The 23301-nt window shown below is 37.3% G+C and overlaps 1 protein-coding gene across 2 annotated transcripts in view; it reads right to left on the bottom strand.

The window, feature by feature from the left end:
• Nucleotides 1-23301, bottom strand: part of RIMS1 (regulating synaptic membrane exocytosis 1) — a 310345-nt gene that overhangs the window by 150339 nt on the left and 136705 nt on the right. The window contains exons 4-6 of one of the 2 annotated variants that reach the window (XM_057369045.1): nt 21622-21675; nt 17981-18321; nt 14909-15780 (exon numbers count right to left, since the gene is read on the bottom strand). In XM_057369045.1, coding sequence (XP_057225028.1) covers nt 14909-15780; nt 17981-18321; nt 21622-21675 — 1267 coding nt within the window. Of the gene's footprint in view, nt 1-14908; nt 15781-17980; nt 18322-21621; nt 21676-23301 lie in introns of those variants that run through there. The other variant, XM_057369055.1, reaches the window with a different exon arrangement.

Below are 23301 nucleotides of genomic sequence, written 5' to 3'. Positions count from 1 at the left end.
AGTCTTAGATACAATACTAGGTATTGTATGTGACATTTCGTACTGCAGCCCTGTCTGATCTGCTTCAAAAAGTCCTGGCTATTGTAGGAAATTAACAGTGACTAGACAAGCCGAACACCACTCCTCCACAGAGGGCAAGAAAAAGGACCTGGGAAACTACAGGGTTCTGGAGCAAATCTTTCTGGAATGTAGTCCTGAGCACATGAAGGCCAAGAAGGYGGCTGGGAACCACCAGCATAGCTTTACCAAGGGCAAGGTGTGCCTGACCAATACAGTTTCTGGATCTGCAGGCAAGGGGAGAGCAGCAGATGTTGTTTAAGGTAACTGTAGCACAGCTTCCAACCAAATCTCTCACAATRTCCTTCCAGCCAAATCAGAAAGCCATGGATTGACTGGTGAATGATTAAGTGGGTGGAAAACTGACATAACCACTTGACCCAACTGATGGACAAAGGACTGGAATTTGACTGGTRGTAAAATGTTAGACACGTAAAACCAGTACCAGAAGAAAGACGTATGGGGAAGAAACAAGGCTTTCCTTTGCTGCTAGCAGCACTCCAGACCACAAAATGCTCTAYTGAGATCACAGAAATTTTATGTAGTCTTTGGCTGTACATCCAGAATTAAACTCATCAGAAAAAAACACTTGCCTCTGATAGGCTTAAGTGCWGTGTTTAGCTGAGACTGGGCTAATTAAAACACTTGCAGCATAAGTGCATTTTCTCTTCAATGAAGTACTGTCCAGTGAAGAGACTGAATGTTTTTCAAGCTCTTTTTGGGTTTTTTTTTGTAGCAAAATAGTTGCAACTTTAGACCATGTTTGACCATTTACAAGAGAATGACATCTATCTGTAAATATACAAATACAYATATTCACATAATTCTGAAGAAGAAGTTACAGGTTGTCATTAGAACCAATTGTGAAATTTCTCGTAACTACTGAAAAGAGTCTGGTTAAGAACCACTGGTGAAAAAGACACATAGCTCCCTTAAGAAAAGTCTGCCCTTAAACACACATCAAACTTGTTAGAGCTCATCAAAGTTCCCTCCCCTCCAGGCATGAGCATATTCTGTTTATATTCCTGGCCACCTAGTAAAAATATCTAAAAAGCACCAAAGTAGAAATTAGGTTGTCACATTTACAGAGTAACATGCTGAAGCTAGTAAGTCTGGTCTTCATTCAGCATGGGTTAAATCAATGCCATGCTGTCGTTGCTCCACAGCTTTYAATACAAACCTTGATCCAAGCAAATCAATTGGAAGTGTAAGTGAAGCATCTTGGCACCCTTCTGAATAAYAAAGCGTAAATGCACTGGGAGCAGGCTGCAGTGTGCCTCCACTGGGCATCCCAGAATAATGCATTGACCACATCATTTCTAAAGGTCCTCTGGGGGAGTTTCACAGAACATCACCCACCATTTTGCAGCAGACTGGAAGACAGAAGGGYATTTCTGCGCAGCCAAGTGACAGGAAGCCCTTCAAGCACACAGGTCTGAAAGAGCCAGTAAAGAAACACCCTGCTATTTATTGCTCTTGTATCCAGCATTCCAAGATCCACTGTCAGTTGTTTAGTACTGTGCRGCCACTGATATTTAATTTCCCCTTCCTCCACCCGTGACTGACTTGATTGTTCTTGACTCCTCTGAGGAAGATGATCACAACAATGAAACTGGAAAGAGACAAGTGGAACGTTCACACTAGAAAACCTGTGCTGGGCCTTCAACTTCCTAAGTGCAGTGGCTGAGATCTTTGCTATCCAACTTTTATTATCCAGTCATTTTGCAAAGCATTTATTTTAGTTAYCTTATCTACTAAAAAAAGTCAGCAACTCCTCAGGTATCATTTTGATACTTGGCCTTGACTGACATCTAACAGTGCAGCCATCCGTCACTTACTTCTGCACTTCCTCTGACATCACAGGGTGATGAACTGACCTCTGTGTGTAAGGAGATTTTATGGAATATTTTTCTTCCGTACAAGAGCAGYAACATACTAACTTATAATACCTATAAAAGATCTGCTGGATGGCATTTTTAAGAGCCAAAAGTCATCTTAAAACCTAATTCAAGCAATTTGCTCACCTATTCAATTGCTAATCAAAGACRGAAGTTTTCAGTTAAATGGTGACCAATATGCAGGCACTGACTTTTCAATTTACCAATAAACGACATCAAAATATTCTTTTTGTTCCCAACTTTAACTAGTGTTTCTAATTGTTGTGTTACTGCCTCCACAGAGACAGATCTCCCCCAACTCTCACGCCCCACAGCACTGTGGTTGCTGCAGACCAATATTCCAAGTCCCTCCCCTGCGGGCTGCAGAGTAAGCTGGTGTGAAGGGGTGTCATGCCAGCAACATTTTTGACAGCCATGSTCAGGCACGGGCTTGAACTCACAGAACCAAATCTCTGCAGTCAATTCAGCCTGACTGCAGCCCTCTACCTGCACCTGAGCTTTCTTGCCAAAAGAGAAGTCAAGCAAAACGCATCACCTTCAAACCTGGACTACAGCAAAAAGAGAAGAATCAACCTGAGGTGACAATGTCCTTACAGCTTACTTAATTCAGCCGCATAGCCTTAACAAAATTCCTTAAAACACCTTTTTTTTTTCCCCTTTCAAAAACTCTCCTCACCCTTTCACTACAAAGTGAAAACCAAAAGACAACACATGTTCTGAACAGTCCTGTATAGGCTGTGATTGAAATGTTATATAGCCATGGGTGATAGACATCTATGTATCACTATTTTATTCTGTTTCTCTATTCCAGGATAAATTTGAGACTCTAARCTCACATTCTTGCATTTTCTTTTCTGTACTACCTAAGTGGACGTAGRCATGGTTTAATTTCTGAATCCTTCTACAATTCAGATTCCTGCCAGAMCTTTTAATTTTAAAAAATTCCAGGTTTCAACCTAGAAAGTAAAGCAGCAGTACCATATGTACTGACCATTCCAAAAGGAACCTTCATTAAATAGCCTTTTATATCAGTTTAAAATGTTTTATACCATCCACACAAACAAATGAAAAGAATTAMTAAAACCACACATCTAAATGCAGGGTTTAATGGTGACCCTGTTGTTTAAGCATTGTCAGAAAATTCACTCCTAATCCTTGTAAAAATTTTCTAGGACAAAGTAAGATTAGGTCCACAGTGGCAGAGATAACTGATGTTAAGATGGCAACATGCCTAAAATATCAGTAGTTGTTGTAGCTTTTTTTTTAAGGRAAACAGTGGTGAAGAGAAGTCAAAATGTAAATGGTACATTTGTACTAGAAAAACAAACAACTGCTCACTGGCAAAATTAATGTCTTCCTAAGTGTTTTARYGGCTTGTAGGAATAGCCACAMCCTAAGAGTTTCTTAGCAGTGATATTTCAAACCTGGTAACCAACTTGGTTTATAAGTGATTTTAGAGCAACCTTTCTGTGGCAAARAGCCTGCAGTAGTACAACTGGATTTATTCCTAAGCATTCAGTTCCATTTCCATTCACATGGGACTGTTTTGCCCTTCCCCAGAGTCACTGCTTAAAGAGAACAAACAACTCCACTACTGGCAAATCCATAATGCCTCTCCCATGGGAGATAACTGAAACTACCTGAATACACTGATAAGGTTCACCATGTTACACAAAAACTGACAGAAATAGCAAAAACCTGAAAGTTTTGAGAATCTACATCTATTTAAAACTGYATTTGTGAGCTCCTTTGTAAGGGTCCTATTTTATCTGTAAGTGCAAGTCACTTTTATACTTTATTTTGAGTAAAATCTGAGCCTGCAGAGAATACAAAATCCCTTGGCATRCCAYGTATTTTGATAYAAACTTRCACCAATTTGCTGTGGTAGCACTCYGGAGCATGACAGGCAAGAACTGCCATTACACTTCTGAATGACCCAGGACTTTGAAAGAGTTGAAAAAGGCACGGCTGTCACTGTCCCTCAGCTCAGGGCACTGATTAGCATTCACTGCAAGAGGAGAACTCTGTGCTCATCTCACAGTTCAGCTGAGAGCTGTATAAAGTGCACACAGGTTAAAGAGAGTCACCTGGGGAGCCCAGCATGAGCTTCCTGCTCTGCAAAGCTTTGTGTCACTCCTGCCCAAAGCTGACAGGACACCASTGCCAGGATCTGCAATTCCCACTTGTGATGCAGGAGCAGGGCTGAGACACTCCAAGGACTGTACCCAGCTGCTTCACAACAACACTTCCTCTCTTGTGACACTGCTGATTATCTTTAATGCAGAACATTCTGACTTCCAAAGACATGACAAAGGCAAAGAATAAAACAAAAATCTGGCAGTTTATATTCACACACAGCTCCATTCCCTACTCTAGGATCATGCTTGTAACTACATAGCACGATCCCTGAAGTATTTAACTGGAACAGACTCACTGGAATGCCCTCTAATAGCACACATATAATCTATTTCACATAAACATATATACTCACAGTCTTGCACACCTCCCGAAAAAAAAAAATCTTGTCTCAGTAATGCTATGAAGCTACAGTAAAACAAAGATTATGAAAACATCAATTTGCATTATTGTGGATTTTCTTTTTGTTCCTGAACCCACTTTACTGCAGCGTTCCTGAAGCAGATAATATGGTCTGATTAAACAGGTGTTTCTTATGCATTAGGTCACAGAAGAAAATTAGGTTGGAAAGATATTTTGGGTAAGTAGGAAGAGAAGATGCAACTTCACCAATATTTCTTAAGCACAAATATAGAGTCGTGTAAATGTACAACTTTAAATCTCCAAAAATTTTGAAAATCTGAATCATGATCCCCAAAGAAGAATACCATTTCCTTGTTATGTTTTGAGATTTTTTTTCCTGAGAATAGGACTCAATTCAAGAAATGAGTAACTGCTTCGATAGAGCTATTCTTGTCAGTGTAATTTCCATATGCAGAATACATCCCATACATCATCTGCAACACTAAAGCTACAGGACAAATGTAAATCTGCCTATGGAAAAAAATRTGCATGGAGACAAGATGTGACAAAGGTTTTTAAATTATTGGTTTAAGTAGCAAAGTTTCCAGATTGTCTCTGCGCTGAGACAGAAACTAGCACGGTTTCTAGAAGGCTGATAGAAAAAGTGATATTTGACTGCTCCATCTAGTGGCTCATTAAACGCAGCTTTAATTGTTTAAGAACATGTGGCCTTATGGGTTAAAAGGGCCACACCTGGAATATTTTTTTTCCCTGAGCAACAGGGCAAAATATATTCTTAGAACCTAAGTATTTTAATAGCATAGCATAAAAATGAGGAAATATGTACCTACTTTTATGAACCTAGCTATATTAAACTTCAATATAATTTTATTTTGTATTTGTAGATTATTTCTATTTATTAGCTGATTCATGATATTTAGTAAATACACTTAATTAAACTTGGCAAAGTTTTACAAATTCTGCTTTTGAATTTATAGCAAGTTACAGTTATATTTGAGTTTACATTTCCAGTAAAAAGATACCTATGTTTTCACTAAAAGAACAAAATTAGTAACAAGCCAACCATTAAAGCATATGCACTGACTTGTTACTACAAGAAGTATATTTTAAAGCTCATGTCTGATTCAGAAAGTGACTTCTACTCTSTGACTGACAACTCCTAAGCAGATCTAGAGCACCCACTGAATTTTAGAGGCAAAAGGAAGCATGTACCCTGAAGTCTACAAGTCTATTCCATGAAAATTCTAAAAACTARTATAATAACATGACCAAGTCACTTTAAATAGAGCATTTTTTCCAACTACCATTTTGAGAATAATTAATTATAATTGAAGCTCAAATTGTGGAGGAAAGAGTTACCAAACTGAGGACTAGGTTACAAAAACTGGAACTTCAAAATCTAGAAATTAYTGTGTACCTGTTTGCTACATGTCTGAAAACATTTTTTCTTGAATTACGCATGTGTGAGAGGCAGCCAAGGAATATAAAATAGAGGGAGAGTGACTTTTTACACCGGCAGATAATGGTAAAACAAGGAGGAATAGTTTTCAACTAAAAGATATTTAAACTAGATGTTAAGAAATTTTTACTCAAAGAGTAGCGAGGCACTGGAACAAGTTGCCCAGAGAAGCTGTGGATGCCCCATCCCTCGAGGTGTTCAAGGGCAGGCTGGATGGGGCACTGAGCCACCTGRTCYAKTGGGTGGATCCCTGTCCATGACAGATGATCTCCAAGGTCCCTTCCAGCCCAAGCCTTTCTATGAATATAACCAATTTACTGATTCCTTTACCACACTTAGTTCCCCCGACTAACATCATATATATTAAGCTAGGACCCATATGCAATCAAAACCTCCATATAATGGACTTACAGTCTTAAATTCTCTGCAGATATGCATTGAAAATTGCAAAGTAATCCCCATGCTGCTTATGSCCCAAATGAACCATACTATACACATTTCTCAACTTGCTCAATGGACCAAGTTAGACTTGGTCAAATTTGCATGCAAGGTACAGAAAAGCCACAAGTCACAAAGTAAAGAATGCTGATATTTTCTTTCTTAAAATAGAAAAGTCTATGTTTACAGAGAGGAAGAAAATGTAAAATGAAATTATTCTAAATAAAATGTTTTATTAGACATTCCCTCATGGCTTCAAAGAACATGTAACAAAATATTGAGTACTAAGGGTCTAAAACAATACCAGTGTGAGCGTGTACTTACTGCATAGCCTCAGAGTATTTCCAAGGCTTACACTCTCTTGCAAAATACCTTGAAGGCTGAAACTGTTTAAAAATTAGAAAGCTCTTCATATACAATTTTTGCAGTCAGTCAAGGGTATGTGCTGAGCAACTCATGCATGACAGAGAGGTATTTTTAAGTCATTAGACATTTACAAATGCAGAGATTTAAAGTGCTGGAACACCTAAAGAAGTAACTAACTCAATTCTCAACATCTAGAGCAGTTGGGTGTCTGCAGAAGGAGCAGTGAACTGACTAACGGTGTATTGGGCCAGCAGCAGGTATGTCCTAGTTGTCTACTACATACCTTAGCCAACCAATAATCAGAGCTGCACATTATCTTTGCATATGTCCTGCTTGCAGACTTCCTGTTCTCACAGCAAACTTATGCAGATAAGACAAAAACACCTTTCAAACTGAAAACAGAACTGTAAAGCTCCACCCTCTCCTTATGTATGTTCAAGCTGAATGGGAAGCYAAAACAAAACCCCGTATCCCTTTGAACTAAAACATTAGAAGAATCTTTTTGTTGGACCAGAAAACAAATATGATCAGTTATCAGAAGTATTATATTAAGGTCTTAAAAATGGTTTGTGTTGGCGGGGGTGTGTAAAAAATTAAAAGAGTAGACAGGCCCAATGCACACAAACTTGTGTCACGCTGTATCTTTTAGCAGTGGCTCCATCAGTAAAACAAACTAACAAAGTCAAAACAAAACCCCACAAAAMCAAAAGAACTAAAAACAAACTGAAAGGACACCAACCCAAAAGTGAAAACAGGCTATAAGGTTGGAAAAAAATGAAAGAAAGAGTTTCAAAATGTTTTCATAAGCAGTAGAAGTATACACATTATACATACATGAATCACCTTGTTACCTGACAAGAAAACAAAACAGGCAAATAAAAGGGTAATTTAGCTGATTAACAGCAAATTAGTATGTAGTGGAAACAGGCATCTAGGGTCATGGGGGCAACCTGCAGCTATCTGTGAGAGGATGCAAGCATCTCAGAGGACACCTGAAAGTAATCTGGAATTCTGCTGGATGCTGATAAATGGAGCATAAAGGTACTTAGTAATAAYATGTCCTTGCACTAAATAACCATACCAATTTATTATTATGAAGGCATGTTGGAGTCTCTCAGTCATGTACTSAAATCTCACAAAATTAGGAAATGTACAAACATAAAAAGAAAATCTGAATTCCACCRAACTTGCAATTTAAATGCAAGGCAATAAAACAGCAGACAAATAAATAAGGAACAAGTGACTACAGCTTATACCACTGTATACCAACTCATTACATTTGACTTTGGCCAAAAAAGTCAAAGAACAGCTCTTTAATTTACTAGTCACGAAATATCACCAATGAGACCACATGAGAYGGGCATATTTGAAACCATAATACATGTGCCTGGCATCACAGGGAAATGGAGACAAGAAYCAGCTTAAGAGATTACAGAGAGTAGCTGGGGAGTCCCTAATTTTGAAGCTCACATGTACAGGAAAAAGAAGGAACAAAGAAACCATCAGAAGAATGCAAAAACACATGAGMAAATATGTTGGAAAATAATTATGGSAAATAATTTACAGAGGGACATTCAAAATAGACAGGAACAAGATGAAACCATGCATATTTATTCAAAGGAAACACAGACATCTCATAATTATTAACCTTCTTTCTGACACAATCAGGGTTTTCCTAGAGCTATTTATCAGTGTACTGATTTTAGAAAACTCATACAGACCAGCGTATCTACTCAAACTAATGTTTAAAGAAAAAAACAGAATGGCTCCTGTGTATTATAGTAATTAAGTGTGTTATGGTACACTAAAAATATATCTAAAAGTACCAGAGAAATATTAGCACGAAGTGCTAAACAAAAATACTCAGCACTACATGGTATAACCCTATGTTTGGACTCAATAGGATGATCAGAATAAATAGACTAAGAAAAGGACACAGAATTAWCATCTTCAGAAAATAACAGCATCAGATGCTTGTTTGTTCCTAGCTAACTCTGCAATTAAATAAAATTAACATCAATAACAGTGCATGTATTATTTTAGAAGCCAATAATTAATTTACTTTTTTCTTTTACAGGCTTTCATTTTTCACCCAAAGTGGGGCAGATTTCCCATACCAGTGGAAAAAATGCAAAGGTTTGCATTTCAGTTCCAAGACCTAAACTCATCCTTCAATACACTGCACAGACCATCCAGTTATGCAGCTTTACCAAACTCAGTTTGGTTCATCTTTTTCTCTAAGGTCTCAGATCAAAAGAGTTAACATTAAATTCTGAGTATCAGTTCACATAACTTTTATGGTATTCAAATAGTATATGCGTATAAAAAATACTGAATAGCAGAAGTGTAGGGAAAAATCATCCTCTGGCTATAACACCATGTCATGTATCAAGTTAGCTGAGTTAGTCCAGTTAACTGCATAGCAGTACTTTGAAAAGCACTGCTCAGCAGCTAAAATTGGGGTAAGCTTTTCAAAAGCTTTTTCATTTCCCTCTTAKACCTTTAAAATGTGCTCCATGACCCAGAGCTCACACTCACATTCTCATGGCTAATACCTCCAATGGTTTCTGCATGGAAAAAAAGACTGCTGCATGTTTTTGAGATTTGATCTTTCATGGAGAAACCTAGAAAACTCCTGGGTTTCTCTACAAGTTCAAACACTTCCATAGCTCCTGAAAATAAAGGTACYCTGATGTCAAACATTAAGTCTTTTTGAACATATGACTCCATCCATAMTTTAGTATCTGCCCTTCTGTAATGAAAGTAATCATCTTACTAATGGAAAAATTACTATCAGGACAAATTTGTTGCTATTTCATGAATTAGACACTTCACCATTTCCTGTGAACTCCCTTCAGCATGCTCATTTCCTTCTTAGGGTAAACTAGAAAAAAGGCTGTATTAGGATTTTTATAGTAAAATTCATCCAAATACCTTCCACAACAYCCTCATTTGTATGGTTACATAGCTCTCTGAAATGCAGGATATCTTGGCAACAAATTTACTTTTTTTCCCCCTCATGTTACGCTTATGTCATTTGTAAATGGATGTATTTTAAATCATTCCACATACACAGAAGAGATTTCTTACTGTCCAACTCTACTTTAACAAACACTTATTTACAGCTCCACAAGCATTGTAAATAATTTCAGCTGCTCAAAAGCACTGAATATTGATAGCATTGAATAATGTTAGCAATGAACAAAATTCTGAAACTAGAGTAATTTTAAATTATATTTTCATTAAAATCTGAATCAGATGGAGATTACTGCACAAGGACTAGAAGACAAATTTGAATGAATTTCTAAAAACTAATAATCTTCCTGGCAAAGGTATTTTATTTTGCACTAAGTTGAATCTCAGCCACATTTTTAAACAAATTCTGCTCCAGTTTTAAAACTCCATGMCCAACTCCCCATGCAAACAGATGCTAAAATATGCTAGCAGATGTTACAGATGTTATTTGACTTGCCTACACTCCAGGCTGAGAATACCTCAGTCAAAAAGTTGAACTGCAAACATTTAAAACCATCCTTCTCCTCTCTACAGCCTTTTCCTGATGTTTTCTTTTGGTCCCTTTATAGTCCCTACTGCACGTGTGTGGTTTCTCTCTTTGCCCCCAAGTCACCTTCCTTGTCAGCAATGCTTACAGAACTTAGAAATCATTGGGGCAAGGATTTAATTTATTCTTTCCTTCCCCTAGGAGAACTCCTAAGCACAAACACCCAAAGGGACACTCAAAACACCAGAAAAGGATGGAGGAAGGGGCCARATGCTTTCTCCTGCAGCTGAGCCAGCACTGACACATTTGTCAGCAAACCACGGTGTCCCTTTCTGCTCCTCTCTCCCTCCCTGCCTCACACCTGGCCATAAACCAGGAAAACAGCAGATCCCTGCCCACAACACTTTCTAATCTGAAGTTAACATCCTAAGAGTGAAATTAAATTAAATTGAGTTTCCCTGTTCCTCACAGTACCRTGAGAAAGGCATTATGAATGAAACAACCACATCTTCACTGAAAGAAACCAGAAAGTCATTTGAGGAGTTTGTTTTCAAATCAGGTGCCAACTCTATCATGCTCCCCTCACACCAAATAAATCTATTGGCAAATATACAGAGTGAGTTTTACCTAGATGTTCAGCATTTTACTAACAATTTGCGAGTATTAAGTCAATTTCAAGCCTGTGGTGTGAACAAAATACACATTTAGGCAAATATGAATGATAAGTATGCAAAATGTGAAATCAATAGCACATTTAGTTACATATAGTACTGGAGCAATACCTCCTCAATATAGCTCCAATTTCCAACATTAATTTATCTTCCAGTTTCGAAGGTTGCATGGCAAAATTCTGGAATATGTCTTGCATCCATCATGGGATTAAAAGAATTGTACAACCTCATTTGGACACAAATCTACTAGTTCTACACAAATTCTTATTTTCCAACGTTATAGAAAATACTGTTTCTCAAACTTATGCCAAATACAATTTGCATTCTTCACTCGATGGCARTAGGCAGAAACTGTTAGTTTTGAAGTGAGGTCTGGATTTAATTTCTAATAGTCTGGTTTATGTTATTCTAGCTTGTCTCTGAAGCAAGTATGAGTGCAATGCATGCCTTCKATGAGGATTCCTTTTGCCTTGCCAGGACTTCACTGGAAACTCAGTCCACCTATTGTTCAACTATTACAAGRTTTCAGAATAAGGAGTATTACAGACTCTAGTAATAATAGAATGAAAATTATTATCAACAATCAGTAGCATCCAGTAAAGATACTCTAGTAAGAAATTTGAGATGACACTCATCAATTTTTTTTGGACACTGCTAAAGATCTCTTTCTCTAGATTTACTCCAAYATGGAAGCAATTTGACATAAACCTTTGCATCTTCCACCAAAGAAGTAAAATTCTGATGGATTGCAAAAGACATTTCTTTTTTTGAAAGAAAGTATCTCCAGTGTTTTTSCATTATATTTAAAATAATTTTGAAGAAACATATATTAAATTGTTACATTAAATAGCAGGGGATGTTGCCTTTTTTGAAGGCTTTTTGGGCTCASAAGACAGGGTAATGCAGTACTAATCTGTTTCTAGGAAATGCAAATGTTAAAAAATAACATTTTCACAAGTATCTACTTTATATACCACTTTTGGCTATTGATTTCAATATTGATTTTATTTGCTCTACCTATACTGTATCTTACTGTGGGGCATCATTTGCTTTTAAACATCCCTTTAAGATGTTTCTCATATGAACTTCTGTTTTATTTGTTCAACATAGAAATGAAAATAGTATATTTTTTATTACTTAGTTGTGGATTGTTCCATATTGGTACTCACCAAATGCAGACATTAATTTTAGTATCTTGGGTTTTTTTGATAGGGCCATTCAAAGTTTGTAGCTCCATCTATAYTACTCTGGCACCAGGTTTCTGACTRAGCTGACTTTTAGATAAGAGAAGAGAGATTCCAGACCCTCCTGGGCTTATAAAGTAAAGCACTGTAACTTTGAACCTGGGCAGTATCTCTCCCAAGTTACAAGCAAAGAACTGAAGTAAWTCTGGTGAAATTCTATTTGTAACAATGCTGCTAAATTGCAAAGAATGGGATTATGACCAGGGTTATAATACCAGCATTTAAAAATTATTTATATATATATATATTTCTTTAAAACTACATCCTTTTACAGTAGTGTATTTTCTTTTAAGAGTATTGGGGGATTTCTAAAGTATTTCCTTGGCTAATAAAATTGCCTGCTTTACCATCTATTTTTATGAAATACTGCAGATTATTTCAAGTACTGATGAAAATGTAACTGTAAAAATAATTGGACACTTTACTATAAAAAAAATTCTTCTGCTTTCTAATTTGTATTCATATTTCCTATCTCTTTTTTATGGGCTACACACCCCATCTTCAAAGGCTTTCCACTTACAATCCTTTTCATGGAAAAATCATATCAAAAATCAGGCAAAAAAAAAAAGGTCTAAATATCACATCTATTAAATTAATAAATACACCTCTGTAATTAATGTACTGAATACCTCTTCATACACACACACACACAAATATATATATATATATATATATATATACACACACACATACACCCACAAGGTCTCGAGGAATGCTCAACAATGTAAATCAATATATGCTGGTCAGTGGTCAGACAGGTCTCTAACATATTCCCATTAATAATTTTTATTCAAATACAGTGATGTAGCACTGATACGATACAAACCAAGGTCTCCACTATGTAAATGGGGAGCCTAAACATGTTTCTCAGAGGCAACCAAGAACTTGATTCAGTTATTGAGAAGATAAGCTTTTAGCAACATTTGAAATTCTCTGGAATTCGTAACACTAAAGGGAAAAAAAYCCAAGCCTGAACATTTTAACAATACAATGGGACATTGGTCAAAAGTTGAGATCGGTGTCATGAGCCTGAAAGCAGCTATTGAAAGATTTTAATTATGAAAGACTATCATAACACAAACTATATCAACATATTGTTATCAGTAACTTTCAGCCAGGACCTGACTTTCACAACACCAACCTTTCAGTTTATAAWAACCTACACTGAACCTGGGAAATTCTACTTCAAAAGCAACCTCAAACTGATAAACATCATGAAAGCAAAAKACAAAGATGGAAAAGAAATGCTGTGTTACAGACTTCTACTACCAACAAATGGAGTCAGAGAAAATTACACAAATCAAAATGTCAGCAGTAAACATGGCCACAAAATAAGGGAGAGAGATGTGTTGTCTTAGAACGACAGAACAGTTGAGACTGGAAAGGACCTCTCTAAGTCCCTAGTTCAAATACCCTTCCTCAAAAGTGGTGTCTGCAGAGCAGATTGCTCAGGGCCTTCTCCATTTGGGTYTTGARCATCTCCAWGRATGGAGACTKWRTAAATCTCTGAGCAATACATTCCAGTATTTGACAAAATTCAGTCAAATAAATAAGAGGTTTTTTACAGTTTAGTGGAATCTGGAATAAAATTTCAGGGCATGATCACATTGTTCCTCCTTAAAAATGATCAGAAAGGCAAGTTTCCATATTTTCAATGGAAAAGCTCATGCTTAGAAAGTTAAAACAAGCAGCTATTCTGATGAGATAGGAAAGAAATATTGCCTCTTTCCTATGTTTACCTGGAGCTTTAGGGGATGCTAGGAGACCACAACATCAGATAAAGGCAGACAGACAGGTTAGCATATGAGAATCCCAAACATGCCAAGAAACAGTGCCAGGAACTAAAAGGCAGTKCAGACAAACCTTGGCATTTTCAGTATGAATACCAGCAGGAAACTTTCAAGGTACAAACACAGATAGTTAAAGAGCTAAAAGCTACTTCCAAAGACACAAAAGGCTTTCAGCTCATTCTAGTGTCACTTAAAGACAAAGTAGGATTATAAGACTGTTGCTAAGTTCTACCACAATCTTCTCWGACAATGCTTATTTTATCTGTTCACCATTCCTGAATTTGATTAACTTCTTCAGCCAAAAGAAAGGCTTTGTTTAAAAGCACACAACGTACTACAATTTACTTCTTGCTGTTGAGTTTTACCACCAACAGATGAAGACAAAACTGAAAAAACAGACTTTAAACATACTTCTTAGCTGGAAAGAAAATTTATCTAGACAACAACTTTGTCAATTCTCATTTCTTTCTACATACCACGCTCTTTGCCCAATATCTTGTCCTTATTAAAAATGAACTCTGGCAGATTTTTGATATTTTATTAAATGTAGCAAAAAWTTGCGTATCTTATGATGCTTTATAATGGTCTCCTGCAATTGTTACAGAACTCACTTTTCATTTCAATCCATCCACAGAAAACTGTTCTACATACAGACAAAAGAATGAAGCAGTRACCAAAGGACTACAGATATCATCAAGAGAGTAAACTAGAAACCTTGAATTCTGTCCCTTCCGGAGAAAGAGGGAAGAGAATGAAAAGGAAACTCATCAGCTAATGCTAACTGTAACCACCTCATCTAACAATGCAAAAGGAAACATTGTAAAGCAGATTTCATCAGGAATAAGACACTTCTCAGTTGCAAAAAAAAAGAAAGGCAAGGGGAAATAAGTGTATGATTAAAAAGAGGCAAAAGAGAGAGAAAAATACAGATTTTTTTTTTCCCCAAACCATGGCCATGTGCATAATATACAGAAAAGTCCTTACCTTTTTCACTGACACTTTCACTTTCTATCTCCACATCTTCACAGCTAGTATATTCTGGTGTTGATGCCCCTTCTTCCTCTGAGCTACTAACTGACATCTGCCTTTTCTTTCCGCCTCTTTTTGCTCTATGAGGCTTTGGAGGGGGTGGCCGCACTGATTCCGACTGGTCAGAGCTAAGGGAATCATTCCTTAGCATGGTCTCCATTTTCTCCCGCTTTGCTTTTCGCATGAGAATAGCAGAGCTAGGATCAAGGCGGCTCTGTTTTATAAAGGAATCGTGGTTCTTGTATTCTACGTGTTCTATAGGAACTGGACTATGCCTGGGAGTTGGTGGGCTATGRTTAGTTAATTGTTTAGAAACAGAAATTCTTACATCACCTGTTCTGTCTATAGAGTACGACCTCTGAGTTTCCACAAGAGATTTTCTGTCCTGAGTTCCCTGTAATTGTGAGCGTTTTCCTAATTTATTCTCAGGTACCTCCGCTTCCTCCATTTCTGTRTGTGGCAAAGCTACATCACTGTGTCTTCTCTCGTGTCGTGCTTTAGAAACTTTGGCGTGCATGCGCATCTGCTGTTCCTCAGGGTGCGGTTTTACAGGATATCTTGCCAGATTGGGGTCACTCCTGTAACGGGTTTGATATTCATCTTCCTTCCTTTCTTTTTCATCATCAGGCACTTTGCCTTCCTCAAGTTTCTCTGGCAAGTCTGGGTAATCCTGTGACTTGCCTTTCTCCAGCCTTCTACCTTCATGCCGCTCTTTACGCTCCCTGTCATCTGTTGGTCCATCTTTCGGAAGGGAGGATTTTGGCACACGCTTACGCTCACTCTTTACGACTTTGCCATTCTGGTCAGAAACCGATACTGCCTTCTTCCTACAATGAAAAGGAGTACAGTAACATGAAAAATTGAATGGCAAATAAAAATATTTGTATACAGTTATGGAAATCAAATTCTAAACTGGGATAAGCTATGGCAAAAAAAGTACTGAATCCATTAACACAAATTAAATCTATTAATCCTTCCATCTTAATTTTATWTTCCAAGAGCAARMAAGTTCMAGAGTCCACAAAAACATATATTATGAATGGTCCAATTAATGAGTAAAATCAAAAAGGCTAATGACATGGATAAAGACAGATACTTTACCTATGTAAGTACAAAGACTCAGASATGTCTTTGTCAGTACTTTATCAGTTCTCTTCAGAGTACTGGAGTATCTTCTCCATTTTAATGGCAGTAGTCACAAGAGTTACAAACTAACCACACAATTCACTTCAAGTGCCCTGACAGTTTAGATATAAATACCACAAAATGGAGTATCTACCACAATAATATTACAGAAAGAAATAATATAGATAGAAAAAATGCAAAAGATAATATATTGAGAAATAATATTTAAACTAGTTTGATTTATCTTACTAAAACTCAAAAAAAATATGCTCATTTCATAAGCATATAAAGAAAAGCAAATTGATTCCTTAAGATAAATTAATGGCATTCTTTCCTCTAGTAATAAAAGAGGATGAAAGTATTTCTCTATGCAGACAAAGTACAAAACAATAAATAATTATTTTCTCTTTCATATTCTGCTTTGGGAAAATAAGCAAGCCAAAGAATCATAAAATTCCCTTACTGGAATTTTTTATTTCTCTCATCATTCCACTTGCCCCTTCATTTAGCAGTTCAYATATGAATCCATTGATTTTGAAGAAGGATGAACACAGCTGTACAGTAGTTTTGAGATGAACACAAACTGGGACAAAGTCACTAGGACTTTGTTTTGTGGCACTGAATCTTCCCTTCCACAACTGACACATCTTTGGATTACATATCAAAGACCCTCACAGAAGCATCTGACAGAACAAAGTTGGACACCATCCATGCTAAGTTCCCTTATCTTTTTATTTTTCCCATCTCCYGTTCCTTCTGAGTTTTTGGCAATAAATGGTACCTGAGTTTACCATAGATGGGCTTCAATCAGAACACTCGGAAATCATCTGAAACTCTCAGTGACAAGCCAAGTCCACTAATTTTGTGTAATTAATATAAACATCTCATTTTCTGACAGAAAAGAAGAAATAGAATGCATTTTGCTGTCCGAAAAGTGACAACTGCTCTGGGAGCCTTCCCTGTGTCAGSGGACAAAAGTCAGCAGAATTAGGGGAGGGCATCATTTACACCATACACATATATAACACTAACCTGAATCTGATACAGCTAAACACAGACAGATCTCACCCACACAATAAGCCACTGTTCATCATCCATTTTCAGCTCCAATAGCTAGGGGGAAAGAATCATCAACTATTCTGGCCAGAGTTGAGAGAATCTTCTATGGCAGACCCTTGCTTTGTTGCCACAGCCTCCCGCCTCAATTGCTCTGCTATCTGCCAGGAAGCAGCCAAAAGAACAGCAACTGCTTCATCACATTAGGCTCTCTTGATCTGCTACTCCTCAACCCATTCATCACAGGGAATGCAGCYCAGGAATTAACTCATTTACTCACTTAAAAGGAAATGGTTTGGTTCTGGCTTTATTCTTACATACAACTTGGTCTGAATTCAAGATGGTGCTATTGCTGTTCTACATGAACGTTAACTTTGCAGKTGTAAATGAGGTCTTTTAATTGTAWTACYTTTAACAATAAAATTGGAAGTATCTTTGATAAAATAACACATAAGGATATCTGAGAGAATTCCACAGGGTGTGTTTTCTGATTGCTTAGGTGTGGATTTTTTGGGAGAGTGCTGGCTTTAAAACTTCAAGTAAAGGTAAAGGTTTGCTCTTTGTTTAATAATTTTAAAAACACCAGTCAAATTTAAAATTTAAAAGTAAACTACAATTCTGTATCAAAAGTGTACACCAAAATGCATTCAAGTATATGGTAATATCAATCATTTTTTTCCTCATTTCTGTTGCACAGACTGAAACAGACAATGTATTTGCTAGCAAAAAATTATCTTTTCCTGGTCAGTAAATCAATTGTTGTTTTTGCACAGTAGCAAACATACAGAAGGCCCAGCTGAACTAGCATTTGTAATTGTGAGGCTCTATCTAGGCAGAAAGCATTACCTCTCCTTTGGAGGTTCACTTCTAGACCTTGAAGCTTGCTTTTGGTCGGGGCCCATGGCCGGCTGCGACACTTCTGCTCCTTTCCTACGGTCAGGYGGTGCACTGGAAGAAGAGATTTCCTGTGATGAGGCAGCTGCTGTGCTTAAGGGAGTCTGTGACCTCGATCGCTCTTGAAGTCTCGCTTTCTTTTCTCTYGGTGCATCCGAGCTCGCGCCGGTCGCCGTATCACTCAGCGTCCCGTCCTGACTGGGTGAGGGCTGTGGTCCGCTTCCAAAAAACCACGCTCCGGATTTCGTTAGGATTTCTTGTTGCTTTCGACATAAATTGCATACCCACATAACCTAGTTGAAGACAACAAGAAGAGTCAGCGCAGCCACCTGCAGAGCCTGGCATGCATGCTCAGTACCGCAGAGCAGTGCGACCTCTCGCCCTCTCGAGCGAGTGATGCTGGTGCTCACACAGGACCCAGAACATGCTTCTGCACTGGCCAGRGCCAAGCATCCTACAGGCACATGCTATGCGAGCTTCTCCAAAATGTCTTGTCAATATACATCAGTCCTACCTGTGACAATGCTCCCTGAGCCCAGCCCTGGCTCTGCTCTGACACGGAGAGCGTGACCAACGCTTGTGGGGTTGGTGCAGTGTGGGGAGGGTTGGGCTGTTCTCATGGCTGTCAGGACAGACAAGCCCACCACACTGTAAACAGGACTGGTGCCTCAGGGAGCAGTGTCCTGCCCAGCTAACTCCCCTAACTTCCATGGTCACAGAAAATCAGCACAGTATTTCCTTGTAATTAAATTTTCTCACATTATCCTGCAAATACATTCAGCATGGTTTTAGCGACACCTAAAACAACTACTTATCACAGGAGAAAAGTAAGACCTAAAGAAATCTGCTAACTGAAAACTAAGAAACCAACTAAAAGATTGCAAAAGTACCGTATTTTGTACTACCACCAAATTACCATCATTATTTCTTTGAGTTATAGCTGCAAATAATAAACAAACGAACATGTGTCCCTGTAAATCACAATTAAGCTGTGTACATAGACTGTGGTGCTTAGGATTTTTTTGTAAAATCGGGGTTTTTAATTCCTTACACACAGATATACAGGAGCACACACATTAAAGCAAGACTTTATGTTTCAAGTCTATGTACAGTACAGACAGTCTTATATACAGGAGCAACTCACTCACCAGAGAAAAATAAATGGTTACTCAAGACTAAAGTATGTGAAAATTTAAGAAAAAAAATGAGACAAAAAASCAGTTTTTAGAAAGGAAAACARAATAGGCAAAATGTATGAARGATACAGAAGAAAGYGGATTTTTGTCAGAAATAAAAAATARAGATGAGAAGGAAACAAGCTGAAAGAAAGAATCTTAATTTAATGCAGAAAGAATTCAAAAATGGATAAAAYTGTAATAAGGCTAAGAAGGATCAAAATTATACAGCACTTAAAATTAAAAACAGGAAAAAAAACACTTCGTGGAAGAAATTGCAACAGGACAAAGCTCTGGTACTGAGCTCTTTTACTCTCTGGCCTGCAGAAGAAGTGCATGGCTTACATGGCACAATGAAAACTAGGCATTTTACATATTTAAAATAATTAAGATTTATTTTAAACATCCTAGAATAGACTATCTTTTTARGTCTGAAAACAACATCAGAACTTCCAAATGCATTTCTGCACTGTTTGGCCAAACCACACAGAGAAGACATCCAACTCTATACCATCTATCTGGACTATACCTTTATCAAAAGATGACTGTTATATTTCTTCTATTTAAGAAAGACAATGAAGTATCTACTAATATATTAACAAAAAAACCCCAAACTTAATCAAAAGCTACAATTATCCCAACAGGGGCATAAAAATATATCATGATAAAAACAAATACCAATAGGAAAGATAACAGAAACAGCTACTTTGACAAAGATAAACACTAGACTTCCAACAAAAATAAAAACCGTGTTTCCAAAATGTCTAATTTATTCCACCTAGTAAACCTCATATACCAGCAATTCAGTTTAGCAGACTATCTGTTCTAATAGAAGAGACTTTTAGTCTATCAGGTTATTATTACAGGCATTAAAAAAAAACCAGCAAGGCTAAAGAGAAAAAAAAAAAAAGCCACATTATAAAATGCTTTTATAGCATCTGCCACAAGTGTTAGCTCATTAGACAGCAAGACTGTGCATGCAAATGTATCTGTGTATAAAATCTATGTCAACGCTATAAACCAAAGTCAGTAACAAAAAATGTCATTACCTGCRTTTTATCGGTTTCCAAGAAAGGTTGAAAAAAGTGTTAATAAAAAAATTAATCAACTAGAGTTTGTTTAAAGGAAGGATAAGGAATACCAAAGTAAAATTAAATTATCCTAATTAAATTACATACATGCGTATGTATGCAAGCCTGGCATCATACCTCCTTTACAACCTAATGTGTTCAATAATTTAAAATATGCACAAATTATGTAATTAGCTTCAAGAAAATACGGTTAATTTACATAATCACTTTTGATACTGCAATTAATTTAATGCAAAATATTATGAGATACAAACAAATAAGAATAGCTAATGCACAAACAGACACTGAAAAATACAGAATACTGAAARRAGAAATACTAGACAAGTAAATACAAACCCATTTTCTTACAGCTATTTTTAAACTCTGCATCTTGGACACAATACGTACCAATCACCATAGATTACACATGTAGAAAATCTGTATTATACTCACACAGAAGCTAAACTACCATCCCTGTTTAGGAATCTCCTCAGGAATTAAAAAATGCTACAGTAGCCTTGAGATTTATTCAGTCCAAAAGGAAAAATAATAAAAGCTTCTCTTTAAGAGGAAAAAAAAAATCAAAACTTGAGGTTGCAGAAGAGTTTCAGTGACAAAACTGTATATTGAAAAACATTTTCAGAGAAGTATGTGGAGCAAGCAATTTAGCAGCATGCAGGAATTATATCCTGATTGAATATACTGGGATGTGGTCCAAACTAATCTAAACTAAAGCAGGTCTGTGTAATAACTTATCTTAACAATCCACAGATGTTAGGCAACCAAACAAATGCTCTGATGAAGGATTACAGTTCTCTAATGTGGCTTCTGGACCTCCAYGCGATGCATCAGTAAAATGAAGAGTGTTAGACAATTTTACTCTGGCCTGTCACTTCAAAAATAGTTTCTGTTTACTCTCCTCAGGACTGTGAGCTCTGATGCAGTGTTACATTAAGTCATTCAAGACATCCAGAGCCTGGTTTTTGTTTCTGGGTTTGTTTCTGGTTTATGGCATCCTTGCATATGTCAGTGCAATTTCACACACAAAGCTATTAAAGAGAACCAGTAAAGGGGTGCTCTTCATTCAAAGGGTTCATGTGCACAGCTCTGCAAAAAAGTGCATTTTCACAGCATAGCAGAGGGTTCTGGGCTTTACTGCTACACATAACAAGAAAAAAAAAAAAAAAACAGTGGCACACACAGGACTCAGCAGAGGTGGGTCAACAGTTCCCACACAGATTCGTGTAGAAACTTCACAGGCTGCGTGAAAACATGCTAGAAGGATCCCATGCTTGCCTTCATGTGAATAGAGTATTTCATTCACAGAAAAAATATTCCTCAAACTTACTCTTACAGGTACTGCTGAATGTGATCCACAATGRGGAGGAACAGTATTCCTGTACTAACACAACATGAAATTCCAACTTGAAAGAGCCCATAATAAGTAATATATACAATTACACACACAGAAAAAGTATTTTCAGTTACAAAAATRAGAACAATTCTTCATAATTACATATTTCAAACCTGCATTTTAGAAATGCAGCARAAAGGCTTTTTTCAAATTCAAATTCAGAAACTTCCAAACATGCACTGGGAGGCTAAAGTCACATGGGGGGGACAAAAGTTATACCAAATTTAGGTGTCACATGCCAGGCAAAACTCAGACCGAGGTCAGAGCAAGTTCCCCAAATCCTTCACCCAAGCCCGGATTCTGAGGAGGGTCCCTAAGGAGCACAATCCTTTAGATTTATGAGATTAGAGATTGCAATCCCACAGTTAGGCTGACCCCCATGCACCCTGCTTCATCTCTGTGCAGCAAATTAGGTAACGGGTGTGCTGACAAAGCAGGCCACAAGCTATTCCTCACTGAACCCTCACTCTGCCTTAATTGTTTCCCTGCTGAAGGGGGCACACACAACAATTTTTCCGCTTATTAATTTAATTTACATCCTTTCTATGCACTTTTGGAAGACACTAGTTATTTCAGACATCTAATTAGGCAGACCCTCTTCACTGCCTGAGGCACCATTAACTTCAGCAGCTCTGCCACCACCCTATTAGTCATCTCTTGAAAGTCAACGGGAAGAAATATTAACAATTAGCTCTTACAAAACTTTCATTCACAGAATTTATTTAGAWCATGTATCACTTAATTTTTCTGAGTTCACATAAAAACATGCAGCAAACCATTAAATTATTATACAGCCTTGCATTTATCTCATTTGCTATATCAAAGAGATTTCTGCAATAAAATCAATCTTAAGTATTGTGATTGCTTCCCTCTATTAAAATATAAATAAGTGAAGCTGAAAWTTTACTTGAATATTTACATTAATCTAAAATCTAAGTAAGTAAACAACTCTGCCTTTCTAATGACAGTATGCTCATGAGTTCAAGTTTCCACTATATATATTTTTCAAAATGTACAGACACCTGGGTTCATCCAATAGCTCCTGCTATGCAAAGGGAAGGTCTTCTCCCCAACTCCCTCCTTACTTGTACTTTCTTCCTATTTGAGTTTGTCCTTTCCCTTTCTTGCTCACAGGTTCCCTGTACCACACACTCACTTGTTTGTCAGGTTCTCCCAGGAGCCACTYGTATTTAGAAACATAGTGGATTTTTATCTGTATTTTCTCAACCTGGTTTCATTCCTTGTCAGATCTATTTTTTTTTCATGGAGGTAAAGATGAGTGTAGGAGGTAAATCATGTGACCAAAATCAGAGTCAAATGGGGATAAAGGCATGTTTTGCCTACAGCACTGTCTCAGAGTCTCCCATTAAATTACATCTTGAAATGACACCAATAGTAGCACACTAGACTTTTACAGAAACATTTTGGAGCACAATTTGCAGAAACATTTTGGAGCAATTTGTATCTGTGATAGGATCTCTGCTCTGCTTCAAAACAAGGTGACTCCATGTAAGTTGCTTCCTGGAGGTGCACCAAAGAGCACCCCAATTCCCCAACTCCCAGGAAAAACTGGTAAGAAAGTGGTAAAGRCAGAAGACTAAGAGTGTGCCAAGC

The sequence above is a fragment of the Malurus melanocephalus genome, unplaced genomic scaffold (assembly GCF_030028575.1).
Source record: "Malurus melanocephalus ecotype Western Australia unplaced genomic scaffold, MMel_1.1 scaffold_4, whole genome shotgun sequence".
Taxonomy (NCBI): Eukaryota; Metazoa; Chordata; class Aves; order Passeriformes; family Maluridae; genus Malurus; species Malurus melanocephalus.
Note: the sequence above shows the minus strand (reverse complement) of the source record. Positions and strands in the feature narration are given on the sequence as shown.